The 27384-nt window shown below is 41.2% G+C and overlaps 1 protein-coding gene across 1 annotated transcript; it reads right to left on the bottom strand.

Annotated features, from left to right (window-relative positions):
- Window positions 1-1989: 1989 nt before the first annotated feature.
- On the bottom strand, window positions 1990-26781 carry LOC124147357 (snake venom 5'-nucleotidase-like). Its single transcript, XM_046518049.2, has 9 exons — window positions 26171-26781; window positions 12706-12919; window positions 12367-12555; window positions 11964-12161; window positions 9591-9722; window positions 8987-9106; window positions 4014-4175; window positions 3398-3601; window positions 1990-3088 (listed from the first exon to the last, which is right to left on the bottom strand). The coding sequence occupies exons 1-9, from the start codon at window positions 26492-26494 to the stop codon at window positions 2895-2897; spliced, it is 1737 nt and encodes a 578-aa protein (XP_046374005.2). The 5' UTR covers window positions 26495-26781; the 3' UTR covers window positions 1990-2894.
- Window positions 26782-27384: the final 603 nt, after the last annotated feature.

The following is a 27384-nucleotide window of genomic DNA, read 5'->3' as shown; positions in this document are numbered from 1 at the left end:
AAGACATCGTCAGAAGACCATTCCAGTGCTGCCACAGACCAGGGTGAGCTGGATGTGGCTGAGAATTGGACACTGACCATGGCGAGCCAGCCCTACCTTCTATTCAGTGACGGAGAAGACAATAAAATCTTGGCGTTCTCAACAAAACGTCAACTGGAGGCACTTCAGTCAGCAGACCATCTACATGGATGGAACATCCACCGTCTGTCCTGCACTCTGGGATACATCTATACCCTGCATGCCAGACGTGGAACTGTCAGCTACCCTCTTGTATTTAAAATGTCTTTGTGTGCATATACTTCACATAAATAAAGTACAAGTTTACTTTTCTACAGTCTTATATACATTAAGTATAAGATTATTTTTACATTTTTCTTGGATCACTCCATTCTAATACTTAGGTAACATAGGGTAGACCAGTCAGTGCCTTCCGCCATGACCTACGATGTTTTAAGGTGTGTGACAAATGGGACGCGAAACTAATGGGAGGACACAAACCATAGTGTTTATGGCATGAGGAGAATATCACATGGATTTTGAAACAATCGCAAATAATATAATGAACAAATTAGTAAGTACAGACGATAAACACAGCCTACATCCGCCTTCACCTGCTATCTTAGGGAGAGTTCAAAACAGCCCGAAAAGAACCTTGTAAGCGCAGACAAGGAACATCGAAACATTATTTTTCCACTTTCAGCCAGATTGTTAAAACTGAAGGAAAATGATGATCGATGATGAGGAATAGAGTCATGTCATGTAAACTTGGTATCGGAGGTGAATATCATTTTGTCTTAATCTGTAAATATTGAAGTGACCTTAGAGAATATTGCTTGTCAATACCCATTCCCGAATAAGTTTTAAATAATATTATCTGAAAATTCTGAAATATTGCCGAAGAAACTATTAATTATATAAGCTATGATAAGAGACGGAAAATGTTAAACGTAAGTTGACCATGATGTGGTAAAATGTGGTACATTTATTGAAATAGCATGTATTGGGGCCAGGGGCCTTCATTCTAATTCCAAACCTCCGGTGACGGCATGCCATTCTTCTGTACAGTTTTCACCTTTCCATAACGACTTGACTTTTCATTTGAAAACCGAGTTCAACAGCCAGCTATCTCCACCCAGGTACCCCTGCCCAACACAACCCCGATATCTCAACCCGGGTACTCCTGCCCATCACAGGACGCCTACAGACATGTCATGTACACAACAGTTACTATTCAGAAAGTCCAGAGTGAATCTGGACGCATCTGAAAGCATTACATGAGAACATAGGCGATTCTCACAGTGTCTAAACACCAGGTTCTAAACACAATAGACGTCTGGCTAGAATGTAGTGATTGGTGAACGGTTATACAACACGTGGTCGTGGAGCATGTAGATTAGCTGCATGCAGAGGATTTCTAGGCATCTGGTCAGTAACTTGAACTCCGGTGGCCTGGTGCAATTGAACAGCAATTTGATCGATTTCGAACCTGGACCCTGTGTTGTTGACATAGGTTGCCCTGTGCATGGTCCTCCATTGGTATTTTGTGTCTGCGGAAACCTGTTCCAAAGTCTGCAAATCACAAACTGAAACACATTGACCATATCTCTCACTGCGTTGTACCAGTTTGAAGCATGCCAATAGCATTTAGGCGTTCACCAGCCTGAACACAAATACTGCATAAATGCAAGAGTACAGAGGTTACGTGTTATTAGGGATAATGAAAATCACCAATGTCCGAAAGCGATTTGACGACCTTGTACTGAAGTATCAAAATCAAGAATTACCCCCTACCCGTGTGTACGGGGGAAATGCATGGTCTCAGCGAAATATCTGGGGGGTGTTGGGCGAATCTCTGGCAGTCATTTTTCAAAGCTGATCCTTCTTCTGGCGAGCGGTCACAGTTATATTTTATGATCCCCTACCTTCTTTTGAAGAGTATGCAAGTCTGCCCAAAACGTTATACATCGAAGGAAATAATTAACTCATTGGTAGGTTCTATCTTTTATTTCATTAACAAATTTATATCGTTTACGGACCAACCTCAAAACTCACACAAGTGTCACTCCATTCTTCCGAACCATGGTAAAATATGGAACTATTTTACTATCAGATATTACAGGTGCTACTGTCAGACAAATGCTTGGATACTCATTTAAAAACGTAAGAATGGAGCCTTTCCAGCTTGTAGTGCAAATGTTCCACACGTTTTGACCAAATGAACTTGGATGTAAAGACAATACCCAGATATGTATAATGAGATACTACTTTCTTATGTTTACCATAATAAATCCATGTTTCTCTATTTCTTAGCTATCCACCATTTCTGAACACAACCAAATATGACTTCTTTAGGTCAACTCCTAGGGATATAACGCAATAACATGTCAATGTATAAAGTTTTCTTTATAGGCCTTCAATCAATCTTTCGTCATATGCCAAAAAGAGCAGCATGATACCGTTTAGTCCACCCCTGACATAAACACCCCTCAGTGCACATTGCTTCATTTCATCTACCAACTCATGTATAAAAAATACAAATAAAACAGGACTCAACATACATCTTTGGCGTACTCCATATTATATTGTGAACATTTGACTTTTCGAACTTCCGATTCTAACACAAGCTGACATCTAGTTATATAATATCTTTTAAACTTAGAAATATTTGTCAATGTTCACCTTCATAAGAAGTGCATACAACAGCTTATTTCTCCAACAAAGTCGAATAAATGCCTTTCGAAAATGTATGCACATGATATGTCAAGATGGACACACACATCACAACACACTGTCCATCAATATCTCCAGCCACCCATCATATCACACCCACAAAGAGAAGAACACGTCCGTCGTTCCTGTGATCACCATACAAATTTCATGACATGAAATGTCACTTATATCAGCAGAACACTGATTATTATGATTGCAATTGTCGATGCGAGGAGCTGTGGTGTTGGGCGGGTGACGTCACTGGTCTCGCGACAAGGGCACGTGGCCACCTTCCGCAATGTTATGCGACCCTCCAGGCCTGTGGTAAGGGGCGAAAAGCTCTTGACGTACTCAATGAAGACGTCGGCGTCCACATCCCCTGCAACAATAACACACATATTGTCACTGAAAGCAACCAAATCGTGAAATATGGAGAGCGTAGTCAACTGTGCTGAAAGCGCTCTTGAAATCTTCAACGTGTGGTGGTAGGTTATAACCTACCAGAGACTAACCAGCCGCACTGCCAGAATGGCGACTGGACAGATGTTGGATATTACACAAAACGTAGCGCCAATATTTCCTTGAAGTGCTACATTAAGCCTATCTTGCATATTTTGCAAACCACAGCTGAAACATTCTTACACGTTTATAGTTTGACACGTGACGCAGTGAACCATGACAAGCTTACCAAGCAGATGATGTTTCATCTTGTTCTTCTTGATGACGTCATATCCGTCTCCACCATTGGCAATGAAGTTGGGCATGATGATCTTGTATACCTCCGAGTCATTCAGATCCACGTAATGGGGCACGGAACAGTTGGTGCACCTGACCTTGACCTCTATTACCCTTTGACCCACAGGCATCCCCATGTCGTACACAATTTTCATTCCTGGAGAGGAGAATTGAATAAAGGATAATGTATGGTTTAAACGTTGTTTAAACATTATAACGATGCCTTACAATGTCTTGCAATGCTACCTGCGATTATCTGTTGCTTTCTAATGGTGTCTGAACATAACGAGATTTATTTCTGCCGTGTAAACACGAGGAGTGCTTACGAACAGTGATTTTCAGAATCTTGTTAATATTGTATGAACAGATAATAGAACAATACTGTTGTGTAACGTTGAAGATGTTGCTTTGCAGCTGCTTCCTAACGCTGTCTTACACCATACAGAGGCAGCTCTGTAGCTGTTCAAAAACTTTAAGAAGGCCAATTGCTATTGCGTCCTGATCCTTGATAAGGCTGACAATGTACGTTGCTTATATGGCCTTTACGGTCGTCATGTGGAAACACGTACCAGACACCTGGAGGAAGCCTCCGAATAAGTTACTCGTGTTCTCCACCCACTTGGACGCCGTGAACTCCAGCGTCTCCCGGACATGTTTCCCAAGCAGCTCAACGATGTCCACAGAGTTCCGGAATGGCAGCACTGTCAGGATGTCGCCGATAGAAACGTCACCTGAACATAACATCAATAGAAGGATTGAGAAAAGAGTCCTCAGAAAGTCTGTTTGGGCAGGCCAAACAAAAAAGAGGCGAAAACAATTCATCACAAGGAATATTTGGACAGTGTAAAGCAGAATAACAGCAAAAAATTGACGGAAATGATTGCCATTTGGGACCTTTGTAAGATGTATTGTCAAAACAGTGAAGTTACATCTCTGTATTGGGTCTTGGTTATTCAGAAGAATATGACGTGACCTTCTGTTTGAGATCTAACGTTACCTCCTGTATGAGATCTAACGTTACCTTCTGTATGAGATCTAACGTCACCTTCTGTTTGAGATCTAACGTTACCTCCTGTATGAGATCTAACGTTACCTTCTGTATGAGATCTAACGTCACCTCACTGTATGAGATCTAACGGTACCTTCTGTATGAGATCTAAAGTTACCTCCTGTTTGAGATCTAACGTTACCGCCTCTTTCAGATCTAACGTTACCTCCTGTATGAGATCTAACGCTTCCTTCTGTTTGAGATCTAACGTTACCTCCTGTATGAGATCTAACGTTACCTCCTGTTTGAGATCTAACGTTACCTTCTGTTTAAGATCTAACGTTACCTCCTGTATGAGATCTAACGTTACCTTCTGTATGAGTTCTAACGCCACCTCACTGTATGAGATCTAACGGTACCTTCTGTATGAGATCTAAAGTTACCTCCTGTTTGAGATCTAACGTTACCTCCTGTTTGAGATCTAACGTTACCTTCTGTTTGAGATCTAACGTTACCTCCTGTATGAGATCTAACGTTACCTCCTGTATGAGTTCTAACGTCACCTGACTGTATGAGATCTAACGTTACCTCCTGTATGAGATCTAACGTTACCTTCTGTATGAGTTCTAATGTCACCTCGCTGTATGAGATCTAACGGTACCTTCTGTATGAGATCTAACGTTACCTTCTGTATGAGATCTAACGTCACCTCACTGTATGAGATCTAACGTTACCTTCTGTTTGAGATCTAACGCTTCCTTCTGTTTGAGATCTAACGTTACCTCCTGTATGAGATCTAACGTTACCTCCTGTTTGAGATCTAACGTTACCTTCTGTTTAAGATCTAACGTTACCTCCTGTTTGACATCTAACGTTACCTTCTGTATGAGTTCTAACGTCACATCACTGTATGAGATCTAACGGTACCTTCTGTATGAGATCTAAAGTTACCTCCTGTATGAGATCTAACGTTACCTCCTGTATGAGATCTAACGTTACCTTCTGTTTGAGATCTAACGTTACCTCCTGTATGAGATCTAACGTTACCTCCTGTTTGAGATCTAACGTCACCTGACTGTATGAGATCTAACGTTACCTCCTGTTTGAGATCTAACGTTACCTCCTGTTTAAGATCTAACGTTACCTCCTGTATGAGATCTAACGTTACCTTCTGTATGAGTTCTAACGTCACCTCACTGTATGAGATCTAACGGTACCTTCTGTATGAGATCTAACGTTACCTCCTGTATGAGATCTAACGTTACCTTCCGCATGAGTTCTAACGTCACCTGACTGTATGAGATCTAACGTTACCTCCTGTATGAGATCTAACGTTACCTTCTGTTTGAGTTCTAACGTCACCTCCTGTTTGAGATCTAACGTTACCTCCTGTATGAGATCTAACGTTACCTTCTGTATGAGTTCTAAAGTCACCTCACTGTATGAGATCTAACGTTACCTTCTGTTTGAGATCTAACGCTTCCTTCTGTTTGAGATCTAACGTTACCTCCTGTATGAGATCTAACGTTACCTCCTGTTTGAGATCTAACGTTACCTTCTGTTTAAGATCTAACGTTACCTCCTGTATGAGATCTAACGTTACCTTCTGTATGAGTTCTAACGTCACATCACTGTATGAGATCTAACGGTACCTTCTGTATGAGATCTAAAGTTACCTCCTGTATGAGATCTAACGTTACCTCCTGTATGAGATCTAACGTTACCTTCTGTTTGAGATCTAACGTTACCTCCTGTATGAGATCTAACGTTACCTCCTGTTTGAGATCTAACGTCACCTGACTGTATGAGATCTAACGTTACCTCCTGTTTGAGATCTAACGTTACCTTCTGTTTAAGATCTAACGTTACCTCCTTTATGAGATCTAACGTTACCTTCTGTATGAGTTCTAACGTCACCTCACTGTATGAGATCTAACGGTACCTTCTGTATGAGATCTAAAGTTACCTCCTGTTTGAGATCTAACGTTACGTCCTGTTTGAGATCTAACGTTACCTGACTGTATGAGATCTAACGTTACCTTCTGTTTGAGATCTAACGTTACCTCCTGTATGAGATCTAACGTTACCTCCTGTTTGAGATCTAACGTTACCTCCTGTATGAGATCTAACGTTACCTTCTGTATGAGTTCTAAAGTCACCTCACTGTATGAGATCTAACGGTACCTTCTGTATGAGATCTAAAGTTACCTCCTGTTTGAGATCTAACGTCACGTCCTGTTTGAGATCTAACGTTACATGACTGTATGAGATCTAACGTTACCTTCTGTTTGAGATCTAACGTTACCTCCTGTATGAGATCTAACGTTACCTCCTGTTTGAGATCTAACGTTACCTCCTGTATGAGATCTAACGGTACCTCCTGTTTGAGATCTAACGTTACCTCCTGTTTGAGATCTAACGTTACCTCCTGTTTGAGATCTAACGTTACCTCCTGTTTGAGATCTAACGTTACCTCCTGTTTGTATCAAACGTTATCTCCTGTTTGCCATCTAACGTTACCTCCTGTTTGCGATCTAACGTTACCTCCTGTATGAGATCTAACGGTAACTCCTGTATGAGATCTAACGTTACCTCCTGTTTGAGATCTAAAGTTACCTCCTGTTTGAGATCTAACGTTACCTTCTGTTTGAGATCTAACGTTACCTAACTGTATGAGATCTAACGTTACCTCCTGTTTGGGTCTAACGTTACCTCCTGTTTGAGATCTAACTTTACCTCACTGTATGAGATCTAACGTTACCTGACTGTATGAGATCAAACGTTACCTCCTGTTTGAGATCTAACGTTACCTCCTGTTTGTATCAAACGTTATCTCCTGTTTGCCATCTAACGTTACCTCCTGTTTGCGATCTAACGTTACCTCCTGTTTGAGATCTAACGTTACCTCACTGTATGAGATCTAACGTTACCTCCTGTATGAGATCTAACGTTACCTCCTGTTTGCAATCTAACGTTACCTCCTGTTTGAGGTCTAACGTTACCTCCTGTTTGAGATCTAACGTTACCTCCTGTTTGAAATCTAACGTTACCTCACTGTATGAGATCTAACGTTACCTCCTGTTTGAGATCTAACGTTACCTCACTGTATGAGATCTAACGTCACCTCCTGTTTGAGATCTAACGTTACCTAACTGTATGAGATCTAACGTTACCTCCTGTTGGGGTCTAACGTTACTTCCTGTTTGAGATCTAACTTTACCTCACTGTATGAGATCTCACGTTACCTGACTGTATGAGATCTAACGTTACCTCCTGTTTGGGATCTAACGTTACCTCCTGTTTATATCAAACGTTATCTCCTGTTTGCCATCTAATGTTACCTCCTGTTTGCGATCTAACGTTACCTCCTGTTTGAGATCTAACGATACCTCCTGTATGAGATCTAACGGTACCCCCTGTTTGAGATCTAAAGTTACCTCCTGTTTGAGATCTAACGTTACCTCCTGTTTGCTATCTAACGTTACCTTCTGTTTGAGATCTAACGTTACCTCCTGTTTGTATCAAACATTATCTCCTGTTTGCCATCTTACGTTACCTCCTGTTTGCGATCTAACGTTACCGCCTGTATGAGATCTAACGTTACCTCCTGTATGAGATCTAACGTTACCTCCTGTTTGAGATCTAACGTTACCTCCTGTTTGAGATCTAACGTTACCTCCTGTTTGAGATCTAACGTTACCTCCTGTTTGAGATCTAACGTTACCTCCTGTTTGAGATCTAACGTTACCTCCTGTATGAGATCTAACGGTACCTCCTGTTTGAGATCTAACGTTACCTGCTGTTTGAGAATTAACGTTACCTCCTGTTTGTATCAAACGTTATCTCCTGTTTGCCATCTCACGTTACCTCCTGTTTGCGATCTAACGTTACCTCCTGTTTGAGATCTAACGATACCTCACTGTTTGCGATCTAACGTTACCTCCTGTATGAGATCTAACGGTACCTCCTCTTTGAGATCTAAAGTTACCTCCTGTTTGAGATCTAACGTTACCTCCTGTTTGAGAATTAACGTTACCTCCTGTTTGTATCAAACGTTACCTCCTGTATGAGATCTAACGTTACCTGACTGTATGACATCTAACGTTACCTCCTGTTTGCGATCTAACGTTACCTCCTGTTTGAGATCTAACGATACCTCACTGTATGAGATCTAACGTTACCTCCTGTATGAGATCTAACGTTACCTGACTGTATGAGATCTAACGTTACCTCCTGTTTGCGATCTAACGTTACCTCCTGTTTGAGATCTAACGTTACCTCCTGTTTGACATCTAACGTTACCTCCTGTTTGAGATCTAACGTTACCTCCTGTTTGAGATCTAACGTTACCTCCTGTTTGACATCTAACGTTACCTCCTGTTTGACATCTAACGTTACCTCACTGTATGAGATCTAACGTTACCTCCTGTTTGACATCTAACGTTACCTCACTGTATGAGATCTAACGTTACCTCCTGTTTGACATCTAACGTTACCTCACTGTATGAGATCTAACGTTACCTCCTGTATGAGAACTGTGTTAGTCAGAAGTACCTCTCTCTACTGAGGCCCGGATGCCGCCCCCGTTCATGAAAGCGATGGCCACGTGGTTCCATTCCAGGGAGTCGCTGTGCTTCAGGTTCTTGTGCACCATACTGTCCGCAATCAGGTTCCCTAGGGCACAAGAATACATGAGTGAGTGAGTGAGGTTTTACACCGCTTTTAGCAATATTCCAGCAATATCATGGCGCGGGACACCACAAATGGGCTTCAAACATTGTACCTATGTCGGGAATTGAACCCGGGTCTTCGGCGTGACGAGCGAAAGCTTTAACCAATAGGCTACCCAAATGCTCCCAGGAATACATGAATATATATACACGTTAGTTAGACACTATAAAGAATGCATGTCCGAGGAGTCAATATCCCAAAAATATGTGAAGACGGGGCCTTAGGGGCTGGATGAAGTTGTGCTGGCGGAGGAGTTAAGAAATAGGTTATTTGGAGTAGGTAGCATATGAAATAAATAAATTAATGAATAAAGGAGAACAGTGAGATCGCTTCATCTGTTTCATATGTCGATCTATGCGTGAAGAGTCTTACAGAGGTACAGTTATAACTGGGGCCATTACGTGAATAAATCGAGTTTTTAACTTACCAAAATTACACTCTTTGACCCTACAGGAGGACCTGTCCCCGTCAAGCATCACTTGGCTTCTGGCCACCACCGTGCCTGACTCGTTAGCCACGCCCTCCTTGTATGGCTGCATAAGCTCCAGGGTCATCTCATCTAGAAGACAAACACAGGGGCATTGGTTGCATTTGTTGGTCTCCGACGACATATACTTAACAACAAAAGTTCCCTTGACACCAATATTTTAGTGTATTTTTCAAACAAGTAAAGTTTGGTTTTCAATATTGTAGTACATGTATGGAATCAAGTCACAAAAACGCAACTGCTACAGAAAAGCATGCATTCCATGCAAAAGCAAAAGCCCCATGCATTTCACTTCCCAAGAATGGGTATAAAAACATGTGCGTTAACGGGATTCCATATGCATTGTTTAGCATCGTGCTGACAACAACCACTCAGAAAAACAACAAAATTACGCAATTATTCAACATTACGAAATGCCACGCCTGTCCGAAAATGAGCGTCTGCGAGCCATTGGTATGCTTGAAGCAGGATCGAGTTAACGTGATGTTGCAAGACAATTTAACGTCCACAGAAACACCATTTGGTGTTTATGGCAACGTTGGCAACAGACGAATGCAGTCAATGACCATCCTCGGAGTGGCAGGCCACAACCAATAATCGACAAGACAACTGGATTCGAACCACACACCTACGAAATCGATTCCAGCCAGCAACAGTGACTGCAAGAAGCATCCCTGGCCTTCGACGAATATTTTCACAAACCGTACGTCGCCACCTCAGAAGTGCATGGATTGTCGCCAGAAGACCCGCCAGACGTCCCATTTTGACAGGAAACCATCGTCGAGCACGTCTACAGTGGTGCAGACAGCGTCTACGCTGGACGGCCATGCAGTGGGGACAAGTTCTATTCACTGACGAGTCTCGTTTTCACCTCAGCCACAGCGATGGACGGATTCGAGTGTACCGACGTCGAGGTGAACGTTACGTCAATCATTGTGTCATAGAGGAAGATCGATTCGGGGGACGGCAGCGTTATGGTATGGGGTTGGATTACAGCAAGACAGAGGACCCGTTTGATAGTGGTAGAGGGAAATCCTGATGGACAGCGCTACCGCGACGAGATCATCGGCCCTGTTGTTCTACCGTTTTTGCGTCGTCATGGCCCAGGCATTACCTTTCAACATGACAACGCCCGGCCTCATATTGCTCGACTTGTTCAGTGTTCTCTTCAACAAAACAACGTGAATGTCATCCCCTGGATGGCTCGCTCCCCTGATCTCTCACCAATCGAGCACATGTGGGATGAGATGGATCGGCACCTCGACGTCAACCACGTGCTCCATAGACACTCCGGGAACTTCGAAACATACTCCAGCAGATATGGAGAGATATCCCACAGGACTTTCTGCGACGCCTGGTCCATTCTATGAGACGAAGATGTGTTGCTTGCATCGCAACCAGAGGTGGACACACACGCTATTGATTTATAAATTGACATTTTGGCTTGTTCATAGTTTTTTTCATGAAATCACGCATTTTCTGAAGTCACTATGGAAAATTAAACCATTTGAACACTTACAGAAGTCCTTTATCGGTTGCAAACCGAAATGTTTCAGATTTGGTAAAAAACTTAACTTTGCATTAAATCTTATTCAGTGTCACAGGAACTTTTGTTGTTCAATATATATAAAGAGGTAAATTTAAGTGTGTGTCGCATCCCTGATTGGTTGAACAAAAGCCTAAAAGAATACCCGAGGACATGAAATCTGATTACGTATCTGTTGTAACCATCTCCATGGTCTCATTTTCAAAAATATCTAGGAAGCCACCGATACCTGATGTGCTCCTCCCGATGATCTCGATCACATGTGTCATAGCATATGATAAGAAGTAGCATAGATAGCAATTGAGGGTAGAATTATAACCAGCGGGATAGTTAAAAAATATATCATCACGTAATCGACTTCGGTTTCTCTATTTCTAAATGGGTATTTCACTTTGTAAACATAACAAATGTGTTTAGTCAGAAAATATATATATAGAATACAAATAAAATATATGCTCTTTTATGAGGGCATGTATTGTTAGCGGTGCTTGATTATTTTCCAGGTGTACATCTTTTTTATCAGTATTTGAGAGAAAACTTTCTTCTCCATACTGCGGACGAAGTGGTTCTGTTTCCATGGAGATAAAGACATCCGAATGTTCAATATTTCGTTGAATTTATGGATGCCGTTGGTCCAGTAGTATGTGGCCATGCTATTACCTGCAAAAACGGTTTCTCCCCCAAGTGCCCGATGTCAAAAGTAAAATGTGCTTGCACGTAGTCCATGAATGTAAACTTTGACCATTGACACAGTAGACAGAACCAACCTTGTGCTGTTTTGTTGTCTAGTAGGATCGGGTTGCCTCCCCATGACGTGATGACACCATCCGGGTCAAAGGTCACTTCCAGAGCTCCAAGATACTTTCCGTAAGCATAGTCCTGCACCACGAGCACCTTGGCCCCTCCCGACTGGGTCACCACGTGGGGATACTCTCCTTCCGGTTCCTCATTGGACGGGGGGTCGCCTGAAAAAATGGCAATCTATTACTGGTTTGACTTGAAGCGCTAATTGCATTGAAAGGCAGTAAGTAGTTTGAACCTTCCGACCAAAACATGACATAGCATACACAGCTGCAAATATGGGTGAGTGTTGGACCGGTCTGCATATGCTGAAGTATGTATGTGAGTGTGCGTTTACGTGTGCATGCGCGTAGGCATGTGCGTTCTCACCTGTGTAGAGGAAGGTATTGGTGTGACCCCCGACCACCACATCCAGGTTATTGACCTCTGCTGCTATTCGTTGGTCAACATCAAATCCCGAGTGACCGAGAGCGATGATCTTGTTGATGCCCTGTGACGTCAGGGAGTCCACCTCTCTCTGGACTGCTACAACCTCATCTTCAAATTTGAGATTTTGACCTGAAGTGAATACATTTTTAATATAATATTAATGATAAAATACTAAAGTAGAGAAAATTAAAGGGTCTTCCGTTTACTTTACGGTACTATTGTTCTTACGAAAGTAAAGGACGTAAATTGTGTGTCATTGTTATGGGGCCCTAGTTTTACCTGGTGACGAGATTAACGGCGTCTCTGTTGTAGTGTACCCGATGACCCCGATAAGTTCACCCCCGACCGTCAACACTGTATGTTTCATCAGCTTGTTTTCCACCAACGGCTCGCCTGTAGCATCGATGTTGGCGCTGGCCACGGTGAAGTTGACGTCGTTGAGGAAGGGTATCAACCCCTCGATGCCGAGGTCAAACTCATGATTACCCAGCGCCTGGAAACAGCAGTAGAGCAGTAGAAGCATATCCAGATCTTAAATTATCTTCTACGTCTAATGGTGCAACGTCTTTAGAGATGGTCACACGGAATGAAAAAGACCAAATGATACAATTGATTTGGAGGAGTTAATGCCACTCTTTCAGGAACCATTGGGATTGCACAAAGTAACAAAAAAGACTATACTATACTACATATTCAGCAATGTTTCCTGATGGATGGCTCTACAAAGAGTAAGTCTCGACTAGAGAGTATAGTATCAATACTGCTTTGAAACATTGGCCAAACCCGAAACAGAATTTGAAGAAGTCTGCAAACAAGAGAATTGATGCTATAAAATACCTAAACATTTTCAGTTTCCCTAAATGTCCCTCAATATTTCAAATTTCAGGGTCAACCAACAGATACATTTACCTACACGAACACCATTTCATCCAAGTTGTTCAGTTATAAGGACGTGTTGCAGAACGTGGACTTGGCAGCTCATGATGTAAATTTCACTCTTTCATGTTACCAATAATGGCTGATATTGATTCAAACATGTTGGTCATATTATCACATGTGATTACTCAATTGTTGATAATAAAAACCTCCGTCACCTTTTCGCGAACACCTGGTATCATTACTATTGGATAGTGCTCATGATATAATCGGAATTGTGCAATCGCCTCTGCTTTATGCAGAGATTTCTATTGCATATGGAAAGGTTTTGTCGCTTTATTTTTGAAACTTGGACCATGATAGCGCTAGCAGCCTCCTTCCAGTCGAGATCACAACTTTAAAATCGTCATGATGCCGTCGAAGCATATGGCAAGAAATGGGCCCAAAAGAGACGATGAAACTGCTGAATGTCTTTCAGAGCGGGTTAAATCAGTGCGTGATGTTGTCATTGGTAGAATGCACACACTAAATAAGAGGAAACTGCTGAATGTCTTTCAGAGCGGGTTAAATCAGTGCGTGATGTTGTCATTGGTAGAATGCACACACTAAATAAGAGGAAACTGCTGAATGTCTTTCAGAGTGGGTTAAATCGGTGCGTGATGTTGTCATTGGTAGAATGCACACACTGAATAAGAGGAAACTGCTGAATGTCTTTCAGAGCGGGTTAAACCAGTGCGTGATGTTGTCATTGGTAGAATGCACACACTAAATAAGAGGAAACTGTTGAATGTCTTTCCGAGCGGGTTAAATCAGTGCGTGATGTTGTCATTGGTAGAATGCACACACTAAATAAGAGGAAACTGCTGAATGTCTTTCAGAGTGGGTTAAATCGGTGCGTGATGTTGTCATTGGTAGAATGCACACACTAAATAAGAGGAAACTGCTGAATGTCTTTCAGAGTGTGTTAAATCGGTGCGTGAAGTTGTCATTGGTAGAATGCACACACTAAATAAGAGGAAACTGCTGAATGTCTTTCAGAGTGGGTTAAATCAGTGCGTGATGTTGTCATTGGTAGAATGCACACACTAAATAAGAGGAAACTGCTGAATGTCTTTCAGAGTGGGTTAAATCGGTGCGTGATGTTGTCATTGGTAGAATGCACACACTGAATAAGAGGAAACTGCTGAATGTCTTTCAGAGCGGGTTAAACCAGTGCGTGATGTTGTCATTGGTAGAATGCACACACTAAATAAGAGGAAACTGTTGAATGTCTTTCCGAGCGGGTTAAATCAGTGCGTGATGTTGTCATTGGTAGAATGCACACACTAAATAAGAGGAAACTGCTGAATGTCTTTCAGAGTGGGTTAAATCGGTGCGTGATGTTGTCATTGGTAGAATGCACACACTGAATAAGAGGAAACTGCTGAATGTCTTTCAGAGTGGGTTAAATCAGTGCGTGATGTTGTCATTGGTAGAATGCACACACTAAATAAGAGGAAACTGCTGAATGTCCTTCAGAGTGGGTTAAATCGGTGCGTGATGTTGTCATTGGTAGAATGCACACACTGAATAAGACTAAACTGCTGAATGTCTTTCAGAGCGGGTTAAATCAGTGTGTGATGTTGTCATTGGTAGAATGCACACACTAAATAAGAGGAAACTGCTGAATGTCTTTCAGAGTGGGTTAAATCAGTGCGTGATGTTGTCATTGGTAGAATGCACACACTAAATAAGAGGAAACTGCTGAATGTCTTTCAGAGTGGGTTAAATCAGTGCGTGATGTTGTCATTGGTAGAATGCACACACTAAATAAGAGGAAACTGCTGAATGTCTTTCAGAGTGGGTTAAATCAGTGCGTGATGTTGTCATTGGTAGAATGCACACACTAAATAAGAGGAAACTGCTGAATGTCTTTCAGAGTGGGTTAAATCAGTGCGTGATGTTGTCATTGGTAGAATGCACACACTAAATAAGAGGAAACTGCTGAATGTCTTTCAGAGTGGGTTAAATCGGTGCGTGATGTTGTCATTGGTAGAATGCACACACTAAATAAGAGGAAACTGCTGAATGTCTTTCAGAGTGTGTTAAATCGGTGCGTGAAGTTGTCATTGGTAGAATGCACACACTAAATAAGAGGAAACTGCTGAATGTCTTTCAGAGTGGGTTAAATCGGTGCGTGATGTTGTCATTGGTAGAATGCACACACTAAATAAGAGGAAACTGCTGAATGTCTTTAAGAGTGGGTTAAATCAGTGCGTGATGTTGTCATTGGTAGAATGCACACACTAAATAAGAGGAAACTGCTGAATGTCTTTCAGAGTGGGTTAAATCAGTGCGTGATGTTGTCATTGGTAGAATGCACACACTAAATAAGAGGAAACTGCTGAATGTCTTTCAGAGTGGGTTAAATCGGTGCGTGATGTTGTCATTGGTAGAATGCACACACTAAATCAGAGGAAACTGCTGAATGTCTTTCAGAGTGGGTTAAATCAGTGCGTGATGTTGTCATTGGTAGAATGCACACACTAAATAAGAGGAAACTGCTGAATGTCTTTCAGAGTGGGTTAAATCAGTGCGTGATGTTGTCATTGGTAGAATGCACACACTAAATAAGAGGAAACTGCTGAATGTCTTTCAGAGTGGGTTAAATCAGTGCGTGATGTTGTCATTGGTAGAATGCACACACTAAATAAGAGGAAACTGCTGAATGTCTTTCAGAGTGGGTTAAATCAGTGCGTGATGTTGTCATTGGTAGAATGCACACACTAAATAAGAGGAAACTGCTGAATGTCTTTCAGAGTGGGTTAAATCGGTGCGTGATGTTGTCATTGGTAGAATGCACACACTAAATAAGAGGAAACTGCTGAATGTCTTTTAGAGCGGGTTAAACCAGTGCGTGATGTTGTCATTGGTAGAATGCACACACTAAATAAGAGGAAACTGTTGAATGTCTTTCAGAGTGGGTTAAATCAGTGCGTGATGTTGTCATTGGTAGAATGCACACACTAAATAAGAGGAAACTGTTGAATGTCTTTCAGAGTGGGTTAAATCAGTGCGTGATGTTGTCATTGGTAGAATGCACACACTAAATAAGAGGAAACTGCTGAATGTCTTTCAGAGTGTGTTAAATCAGTGCGTGATGTTGTCATTGGTAGAATGCACACACTGAATAAGAGGAAACTGCTGAATGTCTTTCAGAGCGGGTTAAATCAGTGCGTGATGTTGTCATTGGTAGAATGCACACACTAAATAAGAGGAAACTGCTGAATGTCTTTCAGAGTGGGTTAAATCAGTGCGTGATGATGTCATTGGTAGAATGCACATACTAAATAAGAGGAAACTGCTGAATGTCTTTCAGAGCGGGTTAAATCAGTGTGTGATGTTGTCATTGGTAGAATGCACACACTAAATAAGAGGAAACTGCTGAATGTCTTTCAGAGCGGGTTAAATAAGTGCGTGATGTTGTCATTGGTAGAATGCACACACTAAATAAGAGGAAACTGCTGAATGTCTTTCAAAGTGGGTTAAATCGGTGCGTGATGTTGTCATTGGTAGAATGCACACACTGAATAAGAGGAAACTGCTGAATGTCTTTCAGAGCGGGTTAAATCAGTGCGTGATGTTGTCATTGGTAGAATGCACACACTATATAAGAGGAAACTGCCGAATGTCTTTCAGAGTGTGTTAAATCGGTGCGTGAAGTTGTCATTGGTAGAATGCACACACTAAATAAGAGGAAACTGCTGAATGTCTTTCAGAGTGGGTTAAATCAGTGCGTGATGTTGTCATTGGTAGAATGCACACACTGAATAAGAGGAAACTGCTGAATGTCTTTCAGAGCGGGTTAAATCAGTGTGTGATGTTGTCATTGGTAGAATGCACACACTAAATAAGAGGAAACTGCTGAATGTCTTTCAGAGTGGGTTAAATCGGTGCGTAAAGTTGTCATTGGTAGAATGCACACACTAAATAAGAGGAAACTGTTGAATGTCTTTCAGAGTGGGTTAAATCAGTGCGTGATGTTGTCATTGGTAGAATGCACACACTAAATAAGAGGAAACTGTTGAATGTCTTTCCGAGTGGGTTAAATCAGTGCGTGATGTTGTCATTGGTAGAATGCACACACTAAATAAGAGGAAACTGCCGAATGTCTTTCAGAGCGGGTTAAATAAGTGCGTGATGTTGTCATTGGTAGAATGCACACACTAAATAAGAGGAAACTGCTGAATGTCTTTCAGAGTGGGTTAAATCGGTGCGTGAAGTTGTCATTGGTAGAATGCACACACTAAATAAGAGGAAACTGCTGAATGTCTTTCAGAGTCGGTTAAATCAGTGCGTGATGTTGTCATTGGTAGAATGCACACACTAAATAAGAGGAAACTGCTGAATGTCTTTCAGAGCAGGTTAAATAAGTGCGTGATGTTGTCATTGGTAGAATGCACACACTAAATAAGAGGAAACTGCTGAATGTCTTTCAGAGTGGGTTAAATCGGTGCGTGATGTTGTCATTGGTAGAATGCACACACTGAATAAGAGGAAACTGCTGAATGTCTTTCAGAGCGGGTTAAATCAGTGCGTGATGTTGTCATTGGTAGAATGCACACACTATATAAGAGGAAACTGCCGAATGTCTTTCAGAGTGTGTTAAATCGGTGCGTGAAGTTGTCATTGGTAGAATGCACACACTAAATAAGAGGAAACTGCTGAATGTCTTTCAGAGTGGGTTAAATCAGTGCGTGATGTTGTCATTGGTAGAATGCACACACTGAATAAGAGGAAACTGCTGAATGTCTTTCAGAGCGGGTTAAATCAGTGTGTGATGTTGTCATTGGTAGAATGCACACACTAAATAAGAGGAAACTGCTGAATGTCTTTCAGAGTGGGTTAAATCGGTGCGTAAAGTTGTCATTGGTAGAATGCACACACTAAATAAGAGGAAACTGTTGAATGTCTTTCAGAGTGGGTTAAATCAGTGCGTGATGTTGTCATTGGTAGAATGCACACACTAAATAAGAGGAAACTGTTGAATGTCTTTCCGAGTGGGTTAAATCAGTGCGTGATGTTGTCATTGGTAGAATGCACACACTAAATAAGAGGAAACTGCCGAATGTCTTTCAGAGCGGGTTAAATAAGTGCGTGATGTTGTCATTGGTAGAATGCACACACTAAATAAGAGGAAACTGCTGAATGTCTTTCAGAGTGGGTTAAATCGGTGCGTGAAGTTGTCATTGGTAGAATGCACACACTAAATAAGAGGAAACTGCTGAATGTCTTTCAGAGTCGGTTAAATCAGTGCGTGATGTTGTCATTGGTAGAATGCACACACTAAATAAGAGGAAACTGCTGAATGTCTTTCCGAGCGGGTTAAATCAGTGCGTGATGTTGTCATTGGTAGAATGCACACACTAAATAAGAGGAAACTGCTGAATGTCTTTCAGAGTGGGTTAAATCAGTGCGTGATGTTGTCATTGGTAGAATGCACACACTAAATAAGAGGAAACTGCTGAATGTCTTTCAGAGCGGGTTAAATCAGTGCGTGATGTTGTCATTGGTAGAATGCACACACTATATCAGAGGAAACTGCCGAATGTCTTTCAGAGTGTGTTAAATCGGTGCGTGAAGTTGTCATTGGTAGAATGCACACACTAAATAAGAGGAAACTGCTGAATGTCTTTCAGAGTGGGTTAAATCAGTGCGTGATGTTGTCATTGGTAGAATGCACACACTAAATAAGAGGAAACTGCTGAATGTCTTTCAGAGCGGGTTAAATCAGTGCGTGATGTTGTCATTGGTAGAATGCACACACTAAATAAGAGGAAACTGCTGAATGTCTTTCAGAGTGGGTTAAATCAGTGCGTGATGTTGTCATTGGTAGAATGCACACACTAAATAAGAGGAAACTGCTGAATGTCTTTCAGAGCGGGTTAAATCAGTGCGTGAAGTTGTCATTGGTAGAATGCACACACTAAATAAGAGGAAACTGCTGAATGTCTTTCAGAGCGGGTTAAATCAGTGCGTGAAGTTGTCATTGGTAGAATGCACACACTAAATAAGAGGAAACTGCTGAATGTCTTTCAGAGTGGGTTAAATCAGTGCGTGATGTTGTCATTGGTAGAATGCACACACTAAATAAGAGGAAACTGCTGAATGTCTTTCAGAGTCGGTTAAATCAGTGCGTGATGTTGTCATTGGTAGAATGCACACACTAAATAAGAGGAAACTGCTGAATGTCTTTCAGAGCGGGTTAAATCAGTGTGTGATGTTGTCATTGGTAGAATGCACACACTAAATAAGAGGAAACTGCTGAATGTCTTTCAGAGTCGGTTAAACCAGTGCGTGATGTTGTCAATGGTAGAATGCACACACTAAATAAGAGGAAACTGCTGAATGTCTTTCAGAGTCGGTTAAACCAGTGCGTGATGTTGTCATTGGTAGAATGCACACACTAAATAAGAGGAAACTGCTGAATGTCTTTCAGAGTGGGTTAAATCAGTGCGTGATGTTGTCATTGGTAGAATGCACACACTAAATAAGAGGAAACTGCTGAATGTCTTTCAGAGTGGGTTAAATCAGTGCGTGATGTTGTCATTGGTAGAATGCACACACTAAATAAGAGGAAACTGTTGAATGTCTTTCAGAGTGGGTTAAATCAGTGCGTGATGTTGTCATTGGTAGAATGCACACACTAAATAAGAGGAAACTGCTGAATGTCTTTCAGAGTGGGTTAAATCAGTGTGTGATGTTGTCATTGGTAGAATGCACACACTAAATAAGAAGAAACTGCTGAATGTCTTTCAGAGTGGGTTAAATCGGTGCGTGAAGTTGTCATTGGTAGAATGCACACACTAAATAAGAGGAAACTGCTGAATGTCTTTCAGAGTGGGTTAAATCAGTGCGTGATGTTGTCATTAGTAGAATGCACACACTAAATAAGAGGAAACTGCTGAATGTCTTTCAGAGTGGGTTAAATCAGTGCGTGATGTTGTCATTGGTAGAATGCACACACTAAATAAGAGGAAACTGCTGAATGTCTTTCAGAGCGGGTTAAATCAGTGCGTGATGTTGTCATTGGTAGAATGCACACACTAAATAAGAGGAAACTGCTGAATGTCTTTCAGAGTGGGTTAAATCGGTGCGTGAAGTTGTCATTGGTAGAATGCACACACTAAATAAGAGGAAACTGCTGAATGTCTTTCAGAGCGGGTTAAATCAGTGTGTGATGTTGTCATTGGTAGAATGCACACACTAAATAAGAGGAAACTGCTGAATGTCTTTCAGAGTCGGTTAAACCAGTGCGTGATGTTGTCAATGGTAGAATGCACACACTAAATAAGAGGAAACTGCTGAATGTCTTTCAGAGTCGGTTAAACCAGTGCGTGATGTTGTCATTGGTAGAATGCACACACTAAATAAGAGGAAACTGCTGAATGTCTTTCAGAGTGGGTTAAATCAGTGCGTGATGTTGTCATTGGTAGAATGCACACACTAAATAAGAGGAAACTGCTGAATGTCTTTCAGAGTGGGTTAAATCAGTGCGTGATGTTTTCATTGGTAGAATGCACACACTAAATAAGAGGAAACTGCTGAATGTCTTTCAGAGTGGGTTAAATCAGTGCGTGATGTTGTCATTGGTAGAATGCACACACTAAATAAGAGGAAACTGCTGAATGTCTTTCAGAGTGGGTTAAATCAGTGTGTGATGTTGTCATTGGTAGAATGCACACACTAAATAAGAGGAAACTGCTGAATGTCTTTCAGAGTGGGTTAAATCGGTGCGTGAAGTTGTCATTGGTAGAATGCACACACTAAATAAGAGGAAACTGCTGAATGTCTTTCAGAGTGGGTTAAATCAGTGCGTGATGTTGTCATTGGTAGAATGCACACACTAAATACGAGGAAACTGCTGAATGTCTTTCAGAGTGGGTTAAATCAGTGCGTGATGTTGTCATTGGTAGAATGCACACACTAAATAAGAGGAAACTGCTGAATGTCTTTCAGAGCGGGTTAAATCAGTGCGTGATGTTGTCATTGGTAGAATGCACACACTAAATAAGAGGAAACTGCTGAATGTCTTTCAGAGTGGGTTAAATCGGTGCGTGAAGTTGTCATTGGTAGAATGCACACACTAAATAAGAGGAAACTGCTGAATGTCTTTCAGAGTCGGTTAAATCAGTGCGTGATGTTGTCATTGGTAGAATGCACACACTAAATAAGAGGAAACTGCTGAATGTCTTTCCGAGCGGGTTAAATCAGTGCGTGATGTTGTCATTGGTAGAATGCACACACTAAATAAGAGGAAACTGCCGAATGTCTTTCAGAGCGGGTTAAATAAGTGCGTGATGTTGTCATTAGTAGAATGCACACACTAAATAAGAGGAAACTGCTGAATGTCTTTCAGAGCGGGTTAAATCAGTGCGTGATGTTGTCATTGGTAGAATGCACACACTAAATAAGAGGAAACTGCTGAATGTCTTTCAGAGCGGGTTAAATCAGTGCGTGATGTTGTCATTGGTAGAATGCACACACTAAATAAGAGTAAACTGTTGAATGTCTTTCAGAGTGGGTTAAATCAGTGCGTGATGTTGTCATTGGTAGAATGCACACACTAAATAAGAGGAAACTGTTGAATGTCTTTCAGAGTGTGTTAAATCAGTGCGTGATGTTGTCATTGGTAGAATGCACACACTAAATAAGAGGAAACTGCTGAATGTCTTTCAGAGTGTGTTAAATCAGTGCGTGATGTTGTCATTGGTAGAATGCACACACTAAATAAGAGGAAACTGTTGAATGTCTTTCAGAGCGGGTTAAATCAGTGCGTGATGTTGCCATTGGTAGAATGCACACACTAAATAAGAGGAAACTGCTGAATGTCTTTCAGAGCGGGTTAAATCAGAGCGTGATGTTGTCATTGGTAGAATGCACACACTAAATAAGAGGAAACTGCTGAATGTCTTTCAGAGCGGGTTAAATCAGTGCGTGATGTTCGCATTGGTACAATGCACACACTAAATAAGAGGAAACTGCTGAATGTCTTTCAGAGCGGGTTAAATCAGTGTGTGATGTTGTCATTGGTAGAATGCACACACTAAATAAGAGGAAACTGCTGAATGTCTTTCAGAGCGGGTTAAATCAGAGCGTAATGTTGTCATTGGTAGAATGCACATACTAAATAAGAGGAAACTGCTGAATGTCTTTCAGAGTGGGTTAAATCAGTGCGTAATGCTGTCATTGGTAGAATGCACACACTAAATAAGAGGAAACTGTTGAATGTCTTTTAGAGTGGGTTAAATCAGTGCGTGATGTTTTCATTGGTAGAATGCACACACTAAATAAGAGGAAACTGCTGAATGTCTTTCAGAGTGGGTTAAATCAGTGCGTGATGTTGTCATTGGTAGAATGCACACACTAAATAAGAGGAAACTGCTGAATGTCTTTCAGAGTGGGTTAAATCGGTGCGTAATGTTGTCCTTGTTAGAATGCACACACTAAATAAGAGGAAACTGCTGAATGTCTTTCAGAGTGGGTTAAATCAGTGCGTGATGTTTTCATTGGTAGAATGCACACACTAAATAAGAGGAAACTGCTGAATGTCTTTCAAAGTGGGTTAAATCAGTGCGTGATGTTGTCATTGGTAGAATGCACACACTAAATAAGAGGAAACAAAATTTTAAAACAAACAGTCTGTCCCAGCCACCTGCCATCCAAAGCCTGGCAGGCTTACATGAACAGTAAGTAGTTGGTTCCACTTACAAGGCCTCAAAACACAGAGCCAGTATATGTAATCATCACTCAGTTAATTGTTTGGTTACAGAACAATGTATAATTTTTAAGTGTCACATCAAATAATGCCACATATGTTAATGTATATGTTAATCTAGCCAATATGTAAACCACGCATAAGTACAATTAACGTTTGACTTAAAACCTGAAGACATGGCCAGTCCTCTTTTGTAAGGCATTCCAAAGCTAAATAAACATCCGTTCAAAGAGAGAGATATTCCAGGAAATGCATAACCAAATCCTGTATTAAAAGATAAACTATAATCCTTCATACAATCAAGGAAGTTCTTTCTTTATATTAACAGAAGGTATATGATACAAGTGGAATGAGAACCATGTGGTTTCTCAAAAACGCAAAGGATCTGATTCAATTTCAGAAAAGAACCAAGATGTTTCACCTTTGTAACACAACCATCCCACGGGACAAACTTAAGGCAAGACTTCATTCCTTAGTCCATGGGGCATTTGTCACAAAACGTTGTGACCATAGATATAGTTACATCTCTATCTTCGAAGGTTCAGGACAATTTGTCAAAAATGAAAGTAAATGTCATCTGAGAATAGTATGTTGTGTCTAGATTTAGAAAATAGGCACAAATGGTGGTGCTATATAATATTGAGTTATATAGATGAGTCGAAATCTAACACAATGTTCCCCTCGATCAAGCGATGCGTCATACAACATTTGCCACAAAAAAGCAGTGCTTTACACAATATTTGCCCTAAATATCGCACATCACCCGCGGACAGGTAATGCATCACGCAACATCTGCCCTCACCCAAGCAGTACATTGGGCATTAAGCAGTTAATCGCATGATATGTGCATTACACACGCTATGCATCAAAATATTTGCTCTTAATCAGGCAGAACACAACACAGATCTTCTCAAACAAGCAGTACTTCACATAAGCAATATATTACACAATATCTACCCCCACATGGGCAGTAACACACACATTAGATTACACAATATATGTACTCACACTGGCAGTATCTCACACACACCGTTTATTACACAATATCTGTACTCACACTGGCAGTATCTCACACACACTGTATATAACACAATATCTGTACTCACACTGGCAGTATCTCAAACACACCGTATATTACACAATATCTGTACTCACATTGGCAGTATCTCACTCACAGTACATTATACAATATTGTACTCACACTGACTGCATCTCACTCACCGTTCATTATACAATATTGTACTCACACTGACTGCATCTCACTCACCGTACATTATACAATATCTGTACTCACACTGGCAGTATCTCACACACCCTACATTATACAATATTGTACTCACACTGGCAGTATCTCACTCACCGTACATTATACAATATTGTACTCACACTGGCAGTATCTCACACACCCTACATTATACAATATCTGTACTCACACTGGCAGTATCTCACACACCCTACATTATAAAATATTGTACTCACACTGGCAGTATCTCACACACCCTACATTATACAATATTGTACTCACACTGGCAGTATCTCACACACCCTACATTATACAATATTGTACTCACACTGGCAGTATCTCACACACCCTACATTATACAATATCTGTACTCACACTGGCAGTATCTCACACACCCTACATTATACAATATTGTACTCACACTGACAGTATCTCACACACCCTACATTATACAATATCTGTACTCACACTGGCAGTATCTCACTCACCCTACATTATACAATATTTTTAACTCACACTGGCAGTATATCACACACACCGTATATTAAACAATAATTATAAACACTCTGGCAGTATCTCACACGCAGCGTACATTACACAATATTTTTTCCAACACTGACGGTATCTCAAACACCGTACATTACACAATATTAGTACTCACACGGGCAGTTTGTCAAACACCGTACATTACACAATATTTTTACCAACACTGACGGTATCTCACACACCTTACATTACACAATATTTGTACTCACAATGGCAGTATCTCACACACCGTACATTTCACAATATTTGTACTCACACGGGCAGTATTTGACACATGTGTCCCACCCACAGAAAGAAACTGCAATCCAAGTCACCTCGATGAAATAGGAAATGACCATCGGGCTGTCTCTCATTGAACCCATTTATTAACCACATGCTATTATACATCAAATCAGTTTCGCAACAAGCCAAATATTTGTAAATTTAGTAATCTTTTTAATAGTAGAAAAGCCAGCGTTTTTAGAAAGCTTAGCGTTTTCGGATGACTTCTAATTAAAAGCTCTAAATACTCTGTGGAAACCTAAACTCTACCTCTGTGTTGACATTCCGTAATGTTCTATTAAATGATGCTGTACTTCATGTGCCGTTGTACGAGGTCTGAAATGAACACAAGCTCTGTTCTGACAGTGTCTCACAGTAGGTACAGCCACATATGCTGTATTTTCTGTGCAAGTTTACATAACAATGTCCTTTTTGTTATTTAAGTAGGACGTTCATGGGTTTTGTCATACTCCCGGACGTGTAGTCAACCTCTCCTGTCGTGAACAATATACACCAGTGAAAGTGTGTTGCCGGTATTGCCAGGGGACAAAGATTGCATTTGCATCTGAAATGCCTGTCATGCTTGACTGCCAGCTTAGTGTTGGGAAGGTGGGGCCATCACTTCCTGTCTCTGCCTGTCCGTTATATCATGAGTGGAGGAGAACCTAACGCTCTTCTGAGACCTCTGTGTGAAATGACAGGATCCCTTTAGACCTCGTTGTTGGAATGTGATGAGAGTAGAGTTAATAGTGACTCAAGACCCCAGCGTAAAACTGCATTATGAATACAAACATAACCCTAAAGTTTGATTACATTATATTCAATAATGATTCCATCGTAAGGGATTAGCCTTGTTCTGAATATGAGGATTGTTAAGCGGAAACACATAATTGTACTCATTATGGCGTCAAACTGCAACATGTTTATATACTCGCCATACATTCACATTGCAATAAGTTCATATACTCGCCATGGCGTCACATTACAAGTTCATATACTCGCAGTGACGTCACATTACAACATGTTCATATACTCGCTATGGCGTAGACTGATATACTCACCATGACGTCATACTGCAACAGGTTCATGAATCTAGCCACAATAACACCTTGGTACTTGTAGAACCACAGCGTCCCCGAATATTCGTCCCCTGCCGACATGAGGATGGTGTTGGAATGGAGGGAGCGCTGTTCACGGACTTTGGTCACAAGTCGCGCTGTCCCACCAAAACATTTCCCCTCTGCCACATCATCGGTTTGGCACTGGCCACTGTATTTGTTGGTCTGTTCGAATCTGGCGTGGATGTCGTTGGTGTGCAGGATGGTGAGGCTGAAGCCGACGACCACAGCAGGCAGAAAGATCCCCAGCAAAGGTACAAGGAGCATATCGAATATCTTACGTCTTATCTCAAGTCTGTGACGTGAAGCTATTAGGATGCTGTAGGCGAAGCTAAAAGGCTTAGCCGTAAGGTGGAGTTGTGTCAGCAGTTAACAGTGTTCCTGTTATAATCCAATGGTACAGAGGATGGGGGGAAACACGTCATAAACAAGTCTTCTGGACTGGGTTATGTGGTGACTCCCTTCTTGTTGCTGGTCGTGTTGCTACTGTCACAGACCCAGATGTCACCTCAACATTGTATTACTGGATACGGTCGGTGATTTTCTAGGTGTTTAACATTAAGGCGTGTGTTTGTAATACTGTTTGAATGCAGTCCACTTCTATTCAATTCAATTCAATGCTTTATTGTATGGAAGCCCATCGGACCAGTTTTAAGCGGGGTTACGAAAACATTCAGGGGAGCACTGGTTGCCCAGTCTAACGCGCCGTAATTCGCTGTGCAGAATTGCGTCCCTTGCACACTCCAGGAACCTATGATTGTGGGTTCGAATCCCGGTTTACCCTGATTATGTTCCTAGGCATGTCAGCACCATACCCGGGCTAATGGTTTTCACGCAAGTGAGACCTGTATCACTTCGGGCTTTCCTTCCACATTAAGCTGACTCGCCGTGATATGACTGGAATACTGTTCAAAGCAGCGTTAAAACCAACTTACTCAACCACATAGACGTACGGGTATGTTAACAAATAGTGTGGTATCAAGACAATAACAACTGACGTCAGTTATGATTTTTGTTTGTCAGCAGACATACGAAGTCATTAGTAGATAATAATTAATAATAGATAATAATTAATAATAGATAATAATTAATAATAGATAATAATTAATTAATAACTTCAGCCAATAGCGAAGGCATCGAGTATAAGATGTTATATA

The sequence above is a fragment of the Haliotis rufescens genome, unplaced genomic scaffold (genome assembly GCF_023055435.1).
Source record: "Haliotis rufescens isolate VD_foot unplaced genomic scaffold, xgHalRufe1.0.p SCAF_26, whole genome shotgun sequence".
NCBI classification, from domain to species: domain Eukaryota; kingdom Metazoa; phylum Mollusca; class Gastropoda; order Lepetellida; family Haliotidae; genus Haliotis; species Haliotis rufescens.
The sequence above is the reverse complement of the archived record's forward strand: the minus strand, read 5'-3'. Positions and strand labels throughout refer to the sequence as shown.